General features: G+C 40.2%; 1 protein-coding gene across 5 annotated transcripts in view; it reads left to right on the forward strand.

The window, feature by feature from the left end:
- The window catches only part of PDZRN4 (PDZ domain containing ring finger 4), a 230500-nt gene that overhangs the window by 174183 nt on the left and 38989 nt on the right, over positions 1–17328 (forward strand). For all 5 annotated transcript variants that reach the window (XM_038153883.1, XM_038153885.1, XM_038153884.1 and 2 more), the window contains one exon: positions 16335–16588. In XM_038153883.1, coding sequence (XP_038009811.1) covers positions 16335–16588 — 254 coding nt within the window. The remainder of the gene's footprint in view (positions 1–16334; positions 16589–17328) is intronic.

Below are 17328 nucleotides of genomic sequence, written 5' to 3' on the forward strand. Positions count from 1 at the left end.
AAAACCCAACAGTTTATTACTGAAGTCAGAGTAGAAGTCAACTATCTTCAGCATAACAGCAGGCAGGGAGAAAGTTAAAATGCAGTGAAGTATTAAATACAGCTAAGTAAGGTTAAGTTACTTTGCAACAGGGCTATGCCAGTGATTAAGGCAGAACTCAGACATTTCCAGTTCTGCCCCATCCAATTCACAGCTCTGCTTCCACCTTTTTTTTAATACAACTTTTAAATGAAAAAGCATTTATTGTCTGAGTGCAAGACCCAGCACAATGCATGTCTCCACCATAGCTGTTCCAAGCTTCAGTATTTGGTACCTTACACCTTTACAGTCTCTTTCAAACCCAGTTCATTATGATCTTTTGTGTAAGTCTTTCTAAATTCATAGATAATTGACAAGACAGGCTCTAAGGGGGTTAGAGTGAACTGTGTTAGTGAGGGTGATTCAGGAAGTTCTATGCAGAGAAGACTAATATATTATGGGAGAAAAAAAAAATGATTGCCCATGCACAGCAACAGCTATAATAAATGAAATACCTCAATTGATTTCTATTTTATTTTTTCACAAAATACCCAAAGGCAATAATCCACTTTCTGGATTAACAGCCTGTAAAATATCACTCTAAAAAATAAAGCCATCTTTGAGCTAACTTACACTAACACAGAAGGCATCAAGAGGCAGAAGAGTCTCCTCTGTGTTGTACTTGTGTAGCTTGAAACCATGCTGAGTGAAAGCTTTTTTTCTGTTTTTGTAAGACATGAGAAGAATAATTTCTGTCCAAGACTATAAATCAGACCTCATCCTGGGAAATAGGTTTACAATATCCTGAATATTACTATCTATTAATAGAGGTATTCTCCCTGGATTAACAAATGCCATAATAGTAAATCTTTATAATTTTTCAGCATTTTGAATTGTTCTCTCCCTGTCTTTCACTGATTTTATTTTCATATCTGATTTTTTTTGCCTTTTAGAGACCTCCAAAACCGAGGTTATGTCATTTAGTAAATTGAAAGCATATTCACACAAATGTGAGGTGTTTAGTACTGAAGAGCCATATCTGTCCTCCACTTCAACCTGATGATCTGTCTGGCTCTGCTGCATATTGCCTGTGTCTTGTGTCCAGGAAAGCAGTCATTTTATCACAGTCTGACTATTTTGAAGATTTTCTACCTTTTGGGGAGTTACAATATGTGTCAAGCAGAAAGGTTTAAAACCTCTCAGAAAGATTTGCACAGGTACATGTTTTGAGTGGGTGAGAAAAGCACCTGAAGGGTGAAGGGGTGGGACAGAGGATTTGAGAGAAACATGAATAATGTGGAAGGAGAAGGCAATTGTCCATAGGGTAAACAACACTAACATATTAATAGGGATGATTTTCAAAGAAGGACCTTTCAGTGATCCAATTTTTAGAGTAACCTCCAGAAGTAGTTATACTGGCAAAACTATGATGCAAAATATTCTCAAGTTGGAAGAAGCAGTAGGGAGGACAAATAGGAAGATCTGTTAATCTAGTCTAGCATGGGGGAGTTCATGGAATAAAATTAAATGGTATACCTGTGCTTAGGATCATTATGGGATTTGCCAGTCTTTAGGCTCAGAATACACAGTGTGAAGGTGTTAAAATACAGTTAAAAGAAAAGAATGCTTGCACTTAGGGAAGGCAAAGGGTAAGTGCAGCATAATGAATCACAGACTAAGCAGAGGTGGACGGTTGCAAAGCCAGGCTAACCTGGTAGTCTTTTCTATTAGCAAATGCTTTATCTTGATGAAGAGTCTGTGGTAGGTCCTCTTTATCTGGACTTAAGATAAACAAAAATATCTGATCTGATACTGTGAAGAAAAATACTAGCTAAATTGGAAAAGAAGCACTTAGATCTAAGCGGGTGGAAGGAGGACCTGGAGTTGACTCTGGAGGTATATCTAACTATATGTAGTGCTAAAAAGGAAAGTGAAAGCCTGGGGAGAGGTTACCGCTGGAACTCCAGAAGAGTTTGTCTTTGCAGTGATCTTATTTAATACTTTCATTAGTGACATTTGCAGAAATATCAGCAAACTTCACCTGCCAATTCCTAATGACACGCTTAATGTCTTTTAAAATATAGATGGCTTCAGCAGGATTGGGAGGTTTACCTGGGAACCCTGGGGGGAAAAAGGAGGGGAGGAGGGGAGAAGGCTAAATGGTGAGGCAAGAAGGTAGAGAAAAAAGAGACATGCCATAACGAGTCATGTTTTATGGAAGTACAATAATCAGAGTGCAATAATGAGAATAAAGAGGCTCAGACTAGACCCATTATTTCTCCCATTTGTTTCACTACTGGCAGATTTCAAAACATAGCTGTTGTACCTATTGGACTGGGATGGTGTAAACATTTCAGAAGAGTAACCTCCATCTAACTACATACTTAACTCCTTAAACCCAGCCCTATTTGATAGGTGGTTAGATTATATGTTATTACTTTAAATTAAAGCTTCAGAAAGCAGTGTGTAATTTCTTATATTTCAAAATGTTCAGTAACCTGATGGAAAGACTGCCTTGCAGAGTGAAAGGTGTGATTTCATACAGTTATGCTGAGTTCCTTTTTTCCAGTTTCTAGGCAGATAACTTATTTGTTAGGCTAGTGTGTCAACGTGCAGCTGCTACTGCTCCCTATCCATACTGTCTTTATTTTTTAAGGGAGAGGGAAACTCTTGTGTTCTATTAGTTGAATTAACTTTTTAAGAAGTCTGACTGTCCTGGGCCTGGAATAGAAGCGTAGACCTAATGGGGAGACATGTCTGCTTAACTGCCAGGCTTTGATGGCCAGCTCTAAAAGCACCTTTTGAGTTTGCTTCCAACGTGTTGGGCACAGTGGCTCTTGGCTTGCCCCATGGACCACATGCATCTCCTGCTGACAGACCTTGAGGGACCCTGTGCCTCCTCCTACCCAAGTAATTCAGGGTGAAATGAGGACACCGATAACTTTTGTTACCCGTGCACCTTGGCTGCTGAGCATGAGGATGTCAGATGGGATGGCATTGCCCTCTTTGAGATCACAGTATCACAATCTGCTCCAGGTAATCCCTCTCTCGCTCAGTAGAGCTGTGCAACGTACAGGATGTGATGGCTGGCCTGCAGCTTATTTCCACTGAGACATCAGTAGGGGGAAGCTGGAGATTAGAATTGCATGGCTGGGTACCTGACCTCACAGTTTCTGGGTTTTTCTAAGGCTAGGGTTTGGAGGGGTAGGAGCGGGGGTGGGGGGGAAAGGCATGTTCTGAATATCTGTGAGCACTGGTTACATTAACTGTGTTTTGGTGAGACTTATGCACTAACAACTCAAGAATATGGTGATATTTCCATTCGGTATTAATGAAAGCACTCAAGGCCAGTATGAAAATTCTTTCCCACAAAAATCTCTGAGAATCTCCATTAATAGCAGATTTGTCTCCAACGTATGTAAATATTGAATTTTCACAGAATTTTCATAAATTAGAAACCTTTTCTCAGATGTTTTCTTTGTTGTCTAACAATATCAATAATTGACTGCAAAGTAGCCACAGTGAGAAACAGAATCATGAATATTAACTTGGCAGGTTTATTTTTAAACTGTCTGCCTGAAAAGCAACCTTACCATTCCAGTATTTCCCACCTCTTATATGAGCAGTAATCAAAGAATTTTCTTTATTGTGGCAGACCTGAAACACAGTGGACAAAACAGTTTATGCTTGGAACAAAGAAAAGCAATAGAAGGGTTAGAGACCTGCAGTCAGGTGGCTCACTCTCAGATGTGGAGGCTGGCCAAATTTCCCCAGTGGCCTGGCCTTTCTGCCATGGTTCCACATCAGCAACTGAGCCCAACAAGTGTCAGAATGAATTCAAATAGCAGAATTGATTGCTGGGAATGGTTTATGCCTGTCTGCCTCTCCTTGGGTGGGGAAGGTTTGTTTAAATTTTGCCCTGCCATTTTGGCTTCAGACATTTCTCAATTTATTAGAAGTCTCTGCTTTGCAGATGCGGTTCTTTTCACCAATAACTTTATGCTATGACATTTTACTTTTGCTTGTAAAGCCAGCTTACCATGAAAGTTTAGAGAAACATGGCTTTCTTAAAGAATATATCTATCAGCAGTAACAAGAAAGCTGCTCTCAAGTCCTACATGATGTGGGTTTTGAAATAGGAGCCCACTTGACTTTAAATTTCAAGGGGAAAATACACTTTTCGTCAACTGAGCCATTCTAAAACATAACCTTTTCAACAAATAAGCCAAGAAGAAGCCTTTGAATCCAAGTACATCTGAGCTGTTGGAACACACAGGGCTTGGTTGAAATTTGCACTTCACTACAATTTATCGATCCAGTTGCAAGCTTATGCTGCTCCCTGCCTGCCTCCTATTTAAAGAACAAACAAAAATTTTACAAGCTGTGATGTTGCAACATCATTATTTTTTTTTTTTCTGTGAGAATACACTAGAATAGAATAAAAATTTTACAGTTGGAAGGGACCTACTATGATCATCTAGTCCAACTGCCTGACCACTTCAGGGCTGACCAAAAATATAAGCATGTTGTTAAGAGCATTCCTCAAATGCTTCCCCAGACAGGCGTGGGGCATGCCACACCTCTTTAGGAAGCCTGTTCCTGTGTCTGACCACCATCTCAGGAAAGAAACCTCTCGTGGTGCAGCTTTGCACTATTGCAAAAGTGTGTCCTGCCACTGCATGCGAGGGAGATCAACACTGCCCTCTCCATTTCCCCTTCTCAGGAAGCTGTAGAGAGCAATGGGGTTGGCACTCATCCTCCTTTTCTCCAAAACTGCTTCTCATAGGACATTTCTTCCAGCACTTTCACCACCTTTGTTGCCATCCTGCAACATATGCAAGTACCTTCACATCCTTTTCAATGCGGGGTCCCAGAACTGCACACGGGTACCCCAGTGAGGCTGCACCAGCTCTGAATATCTCAGGATAATCACATCCCTTGACAGGCTGGTGATATTGTATTCGATGACCTCAGATGGGGTTTGCCCTCTTGGCACAATGCTGACTCACACTGAGCCTGCTGTCAGCCAGCATGCCCAGATCCCCTTCAGCTGGGCTGCTCATCAGCCACTCCTCTCCTAGTCTATACTTGTGCACAGCGTATATATTTTATATTTTACCACAGTTTCTTGCCTCCTGCTGAAGAAAGTTGTCAAAGTTAGTGTAAACAAACACTTCAATGCAGGTGTCATGGTAAGATGACAAATATGACATCTTAAAATCTGTGAGATTTAGTTAAGAAGTTCAGCTGAGCAGCATTTCAGTGTTGTTGATTTTGGTGAAATATCTTTATTTGTTCAGGAACTTTGTTTTTAGAAACACTATGCTACTTTTATAACTTACTAAAAGCATTTCTAGATAGTCTACTCTTAATAATTCTGTTATAAGCACATACAGTATTTACATCTCCCTTTATAAAATAATGCTCTGTATGTAATCTGTATATTGCCATCAGGAATTCATGTGCACCTAACTTGTATTTTCTGATATATAACGTAAAAAATAAGAGGTCTTATTTCTTCTTTCAGTGGTATCTATCTTTTTATGTTATGAAATGACAAATAAATGGCAAAAAGAAAACCTCATTTTTAAAAGGACTTTCTTCCTGAGACAAAACAAAGATGACATTGCCCTTGTCTTGATAACCCCCAGTGTGCCATGATTAAAGTATTTTCATTGTCTAGGCCATAAACTTCATTTTAAAGCATGTCTATTTGAATTCATGTCCCCTTATAACTATTGCCTAAATTCTCAGCACAGATGTAGAATCATTGTTTTTACTACAGCAATATCTAGAAGGCCCTGCTTACTTTGGGGCTCTGTGGTGCTCGATACTATACAACCAAAAAGACAGTCCTCACCTAGGCAGGTTTTTTCCAAATACATATGTATAGTAGGTTGCAATATTCTTTTCAGTGCTTTAATTAAGTTGCTTGTGCTGCTTTTAAGATAATCAAAAGCCTGTCAGATAATTTCATTTCATATTAGAGTAAAATTCTGTTTCTCTGAACAGAAAGAATTAGTCTGTTCCTGATAATTAAAGGTCTTTTCTGCTCTGTGGGCTAAACTTCACCATCTGATGTAGGTTCATGGCAATTGAAAGCAACAAGAACTGCCCACATATATCCAAAGGCCAGTTGTTGTTTTTTTTTCCTGAAGAGTTAACACAAGAGATTTTTCAAAATCTGTTTGTATTTCAGTGATATTTGTGATATTGCAAGGCAATGGTGCAACGTATTCAGTGACCAGTCAGCAGCACAGCCTTGGCTACCAGCAGTGCATAAGCTCACTGATGTATTTTTCAGCCATTTGAGCCTTAACAGCCTTGATGTGCCTCGGAGAGCTGGAGCAGCAGCTCTAATAGCCTTGCAATACACCTGGAATTGCCTGGGAAAAGAAAATTGATGAGCATTGCATGAACTTCCTCAGAAAATGCCCCCTTGCTGATTTTTTGAGAGTCCATTGGAGAAATGAGTCAGCTACTTCATTCTCTCCTAAAGCCTGTATGAAGGGACTTCCTGTAGACTTCATTCAGGGAGAGATTCCCTTTGCAGGTGTTAAATATTAAAGCCATTCAGGAGCAGTTCCTGCTGCTTCTAACACTGCAGAGACCAAATCCCAGAAGATAAAGGGAGTCAAAGGAGCGAGTGAAAGATATGGGAGGGAAGCCAAAGAGGCAACTGGAATAAAACACAGGAAGGAATTGGTGAAGGAAGGCAGAGATAGGGAGAGAGGAAGGAGCAAGACTCCAGAAGGAAGAATAGAGTTGGAAACACAGGGACAGAAATAGCAGCTGTAATTGATTTTTAGCAAGAAAGGAGCTGCAGCTCTTAGTCTAGAAGATGTGTACACAGTCATGGTGCTGTCTAAGTAAGATAGAATTAAGCTGGTAGTGATATTCACATCGTTTACAACTTTTTCTGCTAAGAAGGAATGCGACAAATAAACTTTAGGAAGAAGCAACTTAAAATATTTCTGTGTCAGCACAGCAAGCCCTCATCACTCAGTAGAAAACTGGAGTAATCCTACATGAATAAATAGTCTTTAAAAGAGGATCAAAGTAGGAGAGAGAGAAACAAAAAGGAAGAAACAGTCACAATTATGTTTCATCAGATTCCTTTTCTATGCCTCTACATGTTGTTTCTTTTGTGTTCATTGTGTGTGGCTACAAGTTTACAGCTGCTTTCTCGATGTTCAATAAAAAAATTGTTGCTAAGCCTTCCTAAAAGCTATGAGGAACTTTCTGGTACAAAAGCATCTGATGAACTTTTGAATCACAGGTAAGGCCCCATTACTTGCATTGTTTTATCAAATGAGTGATTTCTCTGAATTCAGTTTCTTCTTCTTTGAAAAAGAGCTCTAGGAAGTTGCTATGTTCCAGAGGCAGAATGAAGTTAATGTATCTGTTGTTTTGTCAGCCCAAATGACTGAGAAAATCTAAATACATGTGAGCTTGTCAAAAGTATTTTTTAAATATTTAGTCCTGTAAAACACTGGAATGAATTTTTTGAAGTACTATTATGCCAAAAAAATTTGTCAATATGTTTCTTCTGGAGTAAAGCCATGAAAATCAAAGGAGAAAAACAGTGTCAAATTAGTTTCAAGGCAGCATGAGAGAAGAATGGAAAAATAATGAAAGAGACTCTCCAAGTTTTGCTTCCAAAGAGAAGGAACCTTTTCTATTTCTTGAAGATAAAATTAAAACAAATGCTCAGTAAGAAGCTAATTTTAAAGCAGAGCTAGTCTGTTGTGCCTTCATTAAAAAAGCAAGTGCAGGTGCGTTTAGGGATCACACTTAGCACTTCATGTGTGTGGCACCCCCGTAGGGAGTTGTGTTGAGCTAGATGTGTGGCAGAGCCCAGGAACTGGCCAGGGTATCAGCCAGAGTCGAGAGCAGGCTCAGTGCTGTGATGGTGGGTTTAATGTCTCTGCAGTTTTGCAGAGCTGGCACTCGGAGCACCCGCCTGGCCAGGCCAAACTCAGCTGACCAGGTCAGCTGGAGGCCATGGGCTGCTCTTCCCTGCAGCAGCACAGGAGCTAGCCCAGTGTACTGGTGCTTGCTGGTGGACATGCTGGCAGGAAGGAGCTCCCTTGCTGGGGTGCGGAGCGCTGTGGCACACGGGATGCCGGCTCCTGGTGCCAGCAGTGCTGTCAGAAGCAGGGCAGTGAGGCCCAGCCAGCTGCCTGCACTTCCACAGCCATCTGTCCTGCTCCCGCACAGCTGGAGAGGCCAGGAGTGAGTCCTCCACACTGGGAGAGTTATAGGTCTTGCTGTGCTACCTTAAATTGAATTTAAAAATTAAAAAAAGGAAAGTCTACCTTGGGCTTAACTGCATGCCTTAAATGGAGAGTTTTAATAATGGGCCAACAGCAGCAGTTTGAAGTATCTTACTGAGGAAAAGGTCACTGTGCCCATAAGTTATCCCAGCATTTGATCACCGGACTCTTCCAAAGACTTTAAGTCTCATTATTCACTGCTTATAAAGTCACTTGAGATATAATAAGTCTTTTTATAGTAATGAAAGAACTCCCACAATTAGCCAGAAGGCAGCCATCTATCTTTTTAAACTACTCAGTTCAGAGGAGGCCAGGAGTTTCAGTCGTCTGTGTGTGGATGAATTGTTATGACAGTGATAAGTGTAACATTCATGTGGCGATGCCAGCCGTGACTGAGGGTTTTTTTTTTTTTTTCTGTTAGTGAAAAATAAGAGTATGACTCCCTAAAAGGGAAAAAGTGACTACACATTATTTAGAGTCCTAAAATCTGCCATTTAGCCTCTTCCATTATTCTTTGGAAACTGCAGATGATTAAAGAATGTCATTAATTTGGTCTCCTAAAACTTTAATGGCAATTACCTTTTGAAGAGCCTCTTCTCTGAGAAAAGTACATACCCTGTAAGAGAAATTGGAGAGTGAGCTTGTGGTGGAGCAGAGACACCATGAAGACTATAGCAGAAGTGCAAAGGCTTAGAGATAAAAAGTGTTCTTTCTGAGCACACGCAGTGGCCTTTGATTGTATTTTTTCCCATCATCAAAGGATTACTGTATGTGGTAGATTTCTTGAGAGATTTATTCAATGCCCTATCCCCAAACAGAAAAAGTTTGCAATGATTAATGTAATAAATGATGTTCTAATTATATCAAGAAGTAACACATGTATTTTATGCATGCCACAGCTAGTTTAGTCTTTATTGCCCTCAGGCAGAATCTTAATATCATCAAAAAAACTGTTTGTCAATATTAAAAGCAATTTGCATAGTAAATATACCCCAGCCTTGCAACATTACCATCTGGGTTAGCTGAGCATTTGTGCTGGTACCAGGAGGTGCTGGTGAAGGCAGACCTCATGAGTGTTCAGCTTTCCAGCTGTCACCCTGGGAGGATGACAAGTTCCCAGCCTGTGGGGAGGGGACAGGTTCAGGGAGAGGGCAGTGGGAGGTCTTTGTAGAGAAGAGTTCAGAAAAGGAAAGATGGAAGGTTTGGGACTCAGCAGGCGTGAGAGTCCTGGGGAGTAAAGAAGGGGTGCGCTGAAAGAAAAGGCAGAGTGAGAGGAGCCGACAGCCTGAGAGAGAGAACAGAGGTGGCGAAGCAAGGGAAGGAGGAAGGAGGCTGGGAATACAAGCTGGAAGAGCATGCAAGAAAGATGGTGATTGCAACTAATCACAGGTCTGCTGAGTAGATTAAGGGAGTTGGAAAAAGACAACAGTAGCTGATCACAAATACTTGTCTACCAGCAGTTTTCTCCAGGCAGCTCACTCTGAAACTAATGCAGTAATTCTTGAATTTAATTTGGTGATTTCATTTCACTCACAAGGCAAATGCAAATAACACAACCCAAAGAATTGCAGATAATTGTATGTTTGCTCTTTCAAAACTTAAGTGAATCTTTTCTGAGCTCTTGCTGTACTTTTTGAGCTGGGCTTTCTGAGCTGTTCTGATGTTGTTGGACATCAGCATTAAAGGACTTGAAAGGATCTTTGTGAGATGTGCCTTGCTCTAAAACACAGTGATGATTTGGAGGAAATATCCAGTTACACCAACTGCCAAGCCTCTTGTGAAGTGCAGAAATTAGGTTTGCATCTTGGCTACAAATTAAAGCTGCTGAGTAATGATTCAAAACTTGTTGGAGCAGTGATAGTTGTCCTGGAGATGTGAATTGTAGCATCCACGTGGTTTTTAAGAGATGTCCCAAGGTGAGGGCCCAGAACCACAGAGTCTTTAGGGATGGAAATGTCCCTTACAGTGTTAAGGAGATTGAAATGCTCGAAGGCATTTGTAGTGAATGATCACTGTGCCTCACCCAGCCAGCTAGAAGCAGGCTGTAGGCACGCATCTAAAACACAATCCATTTCCTGTACTCAATACTATAAATGCCTATAAATAAAGGCAGCCAATACATTTGGGATTTAAAACCCCCAAACCTCCTCCCAAAGCTGGGGGGATCTTCAGTGATTGCTTTGCTTACAACAGACTTGAATGTTTTTTTAAGACATGGAGCATGATTCTGCGCACAATTTTGGGAGATGCTTCTAGCAGTAGTTTTGTTTTATTTAGAGATGACTGGGTAAAAAAAAAGCAAAATCACAAAGAAAAAAGATACTGAGTTTCTATTTGTTGGAGAACCAAAGTTTCACAAGCACACAGTATTAGTTACCTTGCTCACTAGTTTGCTGTATTAACTGCAGATGCGATGAGAACTATTTATCCATTCTCTGTATATCTGCCTGGGACAAGTTTTCCATTCCAGTTTAAAAATCTTCTGAATTCCCTAGGATATCTTGTTAGGCAATATTTCTGGGCAGTGTCACGTCATGTCCTTCAGAGAGAGAAATTCTAGCTGTCGGACCTGCCTACAGATGCACTGATCTCAGTGCAACAGCTCTGACAAAATGAAGCATCATCTTGAGGTCAGTTGAAAGGAGGGTGCTTTTCTTCTGGCAATTGCTGTTTAAATTATCAAAATTGCCAAGAAGTCACTGCGTTGTCTCGCTCTGAGAGGAAATTTTACAGAGTGGAAATAGATATATTTTTATGTTTTCCCAGTTTTTGTAACCTTTATTTTGTCTTGCTCAGATAAAGACTTACCCAAAGGCTTTTCAGCCACAGTAGATTTCTGCTAATTACTGGGAAATAGAAGTGGTGTGCTGGTTACACACAGAGATGCACAGAAGCCTGCAGTACTGGGCGTTGCCTGGGCCATCCAGTATTGCTGAACCAACTACACAAACCAGCTATGAAACAGCACAAACCTCAGCTCTACAGGTAATAGAGATGTAATTCTTGTTATAAGCCTGTGGTTCAGCTTGAGGGAAGCAGCCAGAGCCTGCATGTTCAGCAGCTTGTGTCGCTTTTAGGAAGGATGACAAGATTTCCCAGTCAGGGCAGCAAAGGATCAAATTGGAACAAGAGTCGCTTAACTCACCTGGCCAAGGAAGAGAAAATGCCATTAACCAGAATAATAAAAGTTGTCCCTTTCCTGAACTTGCATGAACCCTGACTGAGATAGTGGTATTCTATAATGGCTGAATTTGCTGTCTTTCAGATTAACTTGCTGAAGAAATGCAGCTTAGTACTAAACTGTAACCTAAAATGTCAGTGTGTCAAATGCCCTTTCTGTAGATGAACTATCACATGTGTGTTAGCAGAAGACTCACAGTGTCCTCTCCAGCATTGGTGTCGCTGGGAGCAACTGACAGGTTGGCACAGTGTCACGTGTGCAGTGGCAACCTATCCTGCCCAGGGAGCCTCTCAGCTGTTGGCCCTCAGCAGTAGAAGTTTTCTAGAGTTTGTGTATGCCAAAAGCTGTAAATCTGGGAGGAAGCTGAGATGTTTTTGTTCTTTTTTCCCTGTTGCCTGCAGTTAGGAAGGGCTCAAATTCCTGTCCTAAAGAAGGACTGGTCAAACTTAAGGACAGTGTTTGATCTTTGTGCCGGTCTGCTGTCCAAGGATGCACTCAGGGAATGGTAGCCTGGGTGTATTTAGGGTGAGAGATTGAAGGTGAGGAGACTGCTGTGATGAGAGCAGATTTAGCACCTGTCAGGTCAGGGCATCTTCCGCATGGGTGTTGAAATCTCCTAGGACAGGGAGCCTTGTGTGAACTCCATCATCATGTCAGACAGCATCTCTGTCATTTAGCTAGGAAAGCTGTGTGTCTAGACATCTCTGCTCTTGCAGAACACTTCAGTTATTCTTCCCATTGCCTTTCCTGAATAAATGAAGCGTCTCAAAGGATTTTACTTCAGCAGACCTGATCTTAAATTTAAACTTGCATATGCCAGATATTTGCTGAGGCTAGGAGGTTATCTCATGAGCTGCTAATGATTTTGTGATGATTGTATTCACATGACTATACATACTTTTTCCTTTTTTTCCATTTTTTCTACTATTTTCCTTTTCTCTTAATATGGAAAAAGTAAAGACTACAGGAAACATCAACATTTGTGGCTCTTTTGTTTCAAAAATTCTGCCCAGCATTAAATGATCAAGAGCAGAAAAGTGTTAGAAGACAGACAAGGCAGTTTAAATTTTCAGTCACAGGCACTTAAATCTTGGAAGCAGTCTTCATTGAAGGACTGATTTTTCTTCACCTTTTCTTTAGCACTCATAACATGAAGATAACTTAACCACCATTTGTCTACATATTTTATAATCACTGTTTTGTTATTTAGTCCTGTCCTTACGTCTCTGCCGCCCACCTCTCTGTGTGGGAATGTGCCTGTGTACACTGGTGCTGGCATCAGAAGTGGCACTTGGCCAATGTCAGTTGATGTTTGCATGAAAGACAAAGCCCATTTCCTTGTTTATTTTCTGATGCTGATGAAGTTTTGCATGTGGCTGGGTTTAGAGCAAGAATCCAAAGGGGATGGCAAGGATCCAGGCAGTGGCCACTAGTCACTCTGGGGGAGATGTTGACAAGTGGCCCAGACTTTGCAGTGTGTCCAATAGCCAGGGACAGGGGGAGAGAGCTTTTATTAAACAAAAGCTTAATCAAAGAGGGCAGGAGGATGGTTTACATGAGAAAAGATATATTCTTTACTTAACATTCACAACTAGCTTGTGGATTAATTAGCCCATCTGCTACAACAAATGTATTCCCTTGTCTTTGTGTTGACTGTTAAAAGTGACTGATTTCTCTATCCCCTTAAAATAGTACCCTGGATTCCAGTGAAAGTAACCTTTCAGAGGCAAGGAATTTATTTAATCATCCACTAAGAACTTGTAAATGGCTTGCTGTAAATAAGTGCTCAGCTGTCTTTGACTCCCAGGGCAACTATATGTGAGAGTTAGGTTGGGGGATAATGCAGAAGGGAGAAGATCCTTAAAGAACCTGCAGGAAAAGTGCTTCCAACCCCATCTGTAGTACTGGCTTTAGGTTTTTAAAAAATTCTCCTCAGTCCCAAGTGGGCAGGACAACTGTCAGCATAGAGTAATTCAGCTATAGATTTTCTTCTGAGAAAAGAGTCGTTTGTAAATTATGTGACCTCTATGCAGATCGACAAAGTGTGTTGATGAACTTCAAGTGACAATTTAAATAAGTATTGGGTCCACTGTGCTTGTATTTCATAAGAAATCAAATAAAGGAGAGAATGTGTTTAAAGTCATCAAATTAAATAGGCATTTAAATGAAAATAGAGGTCAGACATAGGTTCCCAGGATAAATGAAAATGTGTATCTTTTGTGATTTTTCACATTCATGTGATTTTAAAATATTATTATTCTTTAGAAATAAAATTTGCATGTAAATGGCATTATTGTGAATTTATGTCTATTTCCTCAGAATAAGTGATAAGTGTTGACTGATGTGAATAGACAGAGCTTCTGGTTTTCCAAAAAAAAAAAAAGGGTTTTGTATGCTATCCAAACGTCTTTTAGATTTGTTGATGTGGATCTGTGATTAAATGGTTATCTTGTGCCAAAATCCACGTGGTTCAGCTGGGAGGCAGAAGGATTGAGTGCTTTATACTTGAATAGAGGAAAAAAGACGATACATTACTATGTGGCATTTATTCACAAACATTTACTTTTAGGAGAAACCCCATATAGTTATCTGAAGCTTAAAAAGTATTGAAAGGGACTGGGGAGCCAGGAAAGTAATTTTTCTATTCTTAGGGCCTTAGGAATGAGAGTCCCTCATAGCCTATAGGCCACTCTTGTTACAAAAATCACAGACACTGAAAAACTGTGTCCTTGAAAGGATCTGAGTTAGAGCAAAAATGAAGCAGAGATTGGAATCGAAGAGTGGCTGGAAGACCCAGGCTTGAAGCTTTATCTCTAATTGCCCTCATGAGATGGCGCTGAGTCTGAACACCCTGGCAGTGTCACTTGTGTTAGCAGGGAGGGTTTGCAGCAGTTCTCTCTTGGGGAAATTTCTTTGGTTTTCTTATAATTTAATTTTTTCTTTGACCTCTTAGATACAACGGGTATTTTCCCATGTAAATTAGATTATAGTTAGTTATTATTATATGGATAATAGTTTAAATGATAAAATTATAAAATTAAATCTTAATTTTTTTGCTTCAGTAATCAGACAGACCAGAGATATGCATTGAGCTTAAGTGACCAGCCTAGCTGTCTTTTGAATTATCTGGTCTAGGCTGCAGTGGTGTGGTACTTTTGGGTGTCCCAAGAATTCTGCATAAAGTGTTTTGAGCTTTTATATGTACAGAAATGTGTTCAAAATTTGCAGGCTTCTCATCACTGCATACAGCATCAGGTCTAGCTAGAAAGATCAGCTGACCTTTACATTGGTGGCTACATCCCAGTACGGTTGTTTTGCATGTCCTTGTGAGTGACATGGGCATGAAAGTGCTGATTCTTTGGAAATTAAGTCAGAGGGAAGATGATGCTACCTTGTACTTGTGCACATACTCTGGAAATGTATTGAATTGATATATACTTGAAATTAATGGTCAGCAATATCCTAGCCATGCACATAAATATGATATGGTTGCACATGTTGCTTCAAAATGTTACTGAAGGCTGCTGAGTTACTGAGGCTCTTTTGAGTTTGCTGTCATTGTTCCTGTTTGCCTTTGCCCTTTTTGACAAGAAATTTCCAAGAATTTCTTGAATGAAGGAGTGATGTGGCAAAGAAGTTTTCATTTCCACCACTATTTCTGGGGAGGGTTTAAACTTAGTTCATTAAGTTTTATGATATTTTATGACTCATTGTCTATACAAAGAAGACAATTTGAGCATGACCTTGCAGCAGACTCCTATTTCTAATTTGCCAGTAGTGTAGAAGTTTTCCTGGGAATATAAATTTTAACCAGGTTTTGGTACCTTCAGATAGTCACATCTCTTACTAGAAAACCTTACCTGTCTACCCTAGCACAGGATCATCTCATTTCCACAGTAGCTCACAGCAGTTAGGTCCTGTGTAGCAGTCAACAGTGGTCCCACTGCTCTGGAACCAGTGGAATAGTATTTTCTGTGTAATGATGTTGCACAGCCCTGTGTTCAAGGGCTTAGCTACACACTGCCATTGACAGTAGTAGCCTGTCACATTTTGCAAATCTTGCTCCAAGCACCTGATTTGTATAAATTTAGCATAATCAAACCTTGCAGTTATGTTTTTTTAGTACCCTAAGGCCTCATCTAGACAAGGAGGAATTTGCTGTTTTGCCTGTAGCAGAGAGGAACCTTGGCACAGTCTTTTAGTTTTGCCAAGCTATGCTACATTTGCAATGTAATTTTCTCTGGTAGATTATTTGTCTGTTTGTAGAAAATTAATTATTGAGTTAGTTCTCTTTCCTTGAAAGACCAGCAGCTGACTGTGCTAGTCCATTCTTCCTATCTGTGGTCTTAATGGTTGTATAATAACCATAGCAGATAAGTGACAAAACATTGAAAATTGGCCTTGTTTCTTTTTAGGCATCAGAGACATGTTTATTGACATCTGCATTAATAACAGTGCTATGCCAGAAATCCTTTAAAACAATTGCATGCCACAGAAAATGCGGAAATTCAAAATTAAAGGCACCCCTCCTATTTAAGATGTATTTTGCAAAGTTAATAAAATAGGATTAGTGGAAATAATTTAGATTACTTTCTAAATATTGTACTTTCTTTGCTGTGTTTGGATTCCATTGGGTGGGACGGTTATGGAAGAGTTAATTTCTAATTTCTGGCAAAGATTAAAGAACTTATTTCTCCTCCCAGCTATATATTCCCTCTTGCATGGATACCAAAATATGCTCATCAATGTCATCAGGTGACTTGATGTACCGCACAAATAATTCATCCCCCTCTATTTTACACCCATGTTTTTATGCTGCCTTTTCTCTCACCTTTGCTGCATTCTCCTGGTTTCTCTAGGTCAATGGGAAGGACCTCTCCAAGGCCACTCACGAAGAAGCAGTGGAAGCTTTCCGCAATGCCAAGGAGCCCATTGTAGTTCAGGTTTTACGACGAGCCCCCGCTACCAAAGCTCCCAGCAGCTCTCAGGATGTTCGGCTCATGGATGCCAGCACTCAGACTGACATCACTTTTGAGCATATCATGGCTCTGGCCAAGCTAAGGCCTTCCACACCACCAGTTCCTGATATCTGCCCTTTTCTACTTTCAGATAGGTATGGTTTATCTATTCCTGCTGTTTAGCAGTGGGATTGAGGCATTGCAGTGATGGTCATCTCGCCTTCGCCTGAAAAAGTCTCAGGAACACTTTAAATAAATAATAAATGTTGTTGATAACCCATTCAGGTTTCAGTGACAGCTTTCCTAAACTCTACATGTAGATTAGGGCTACAGGAGGGAATCTCAGACATGTTTACTTTGTTTATGTATCCGTTCATCCAAAGCGAAGCCCTAGTCAAGAAGAAAAACACTTCTGCGTTCCAAAGTACCAAAAAGGCTTCTTCAGACCTAGAAAGAGTTTGTCTGGTGTTCTATTCTTCCAAATTTTTTACAAAAACAAATCAAGGAAACAAGTGATTTAATATAAAGGTCCCCTTATCAAAAACAAAACAATTCTAAAAATATATAAATCAAAAAATACCATTTCATCTGTCATATGGCAAAATATATTAATTAAATTATCTCTCTCTGGAACTGAATTGGATGCAAACACCAGCAGGTGGTGCTTATGCATAAGAAGGGTGTGGGGTTCTTCCTCTTTTGACTCCATATCACAAATAACATCATGTTGTGGGTGACCTCAGATGACCCTACAAACCCTCTGTAGCCTGCAAAAAACTATTATAGCCCTAGATCTTTTTTCACTGATTTGCTGGCATGTTGTGTGGGTCTGCAGAATTGATGCTAATGCAGAACATGACACTTTGAACTTCGATGTAAGTCCATTTTTAGAAGT

This window comes from Motacilla alba, chromosome 1A (assembly GCF_015832195.1).
Source record: "Motacilla alba alba isolate MOTALB_02 chromosome 1A, Motacilla_alba_V1.0_pri, whole genome shotgun sequence".
In the NCBI taxonomy this organism is placed as follows: domain Eukaryota; kingdom Metazoa; phylum Chordata; class Aves; order Passeriformes; family Motacillidae; genus Motacilla; species Motacilla alba.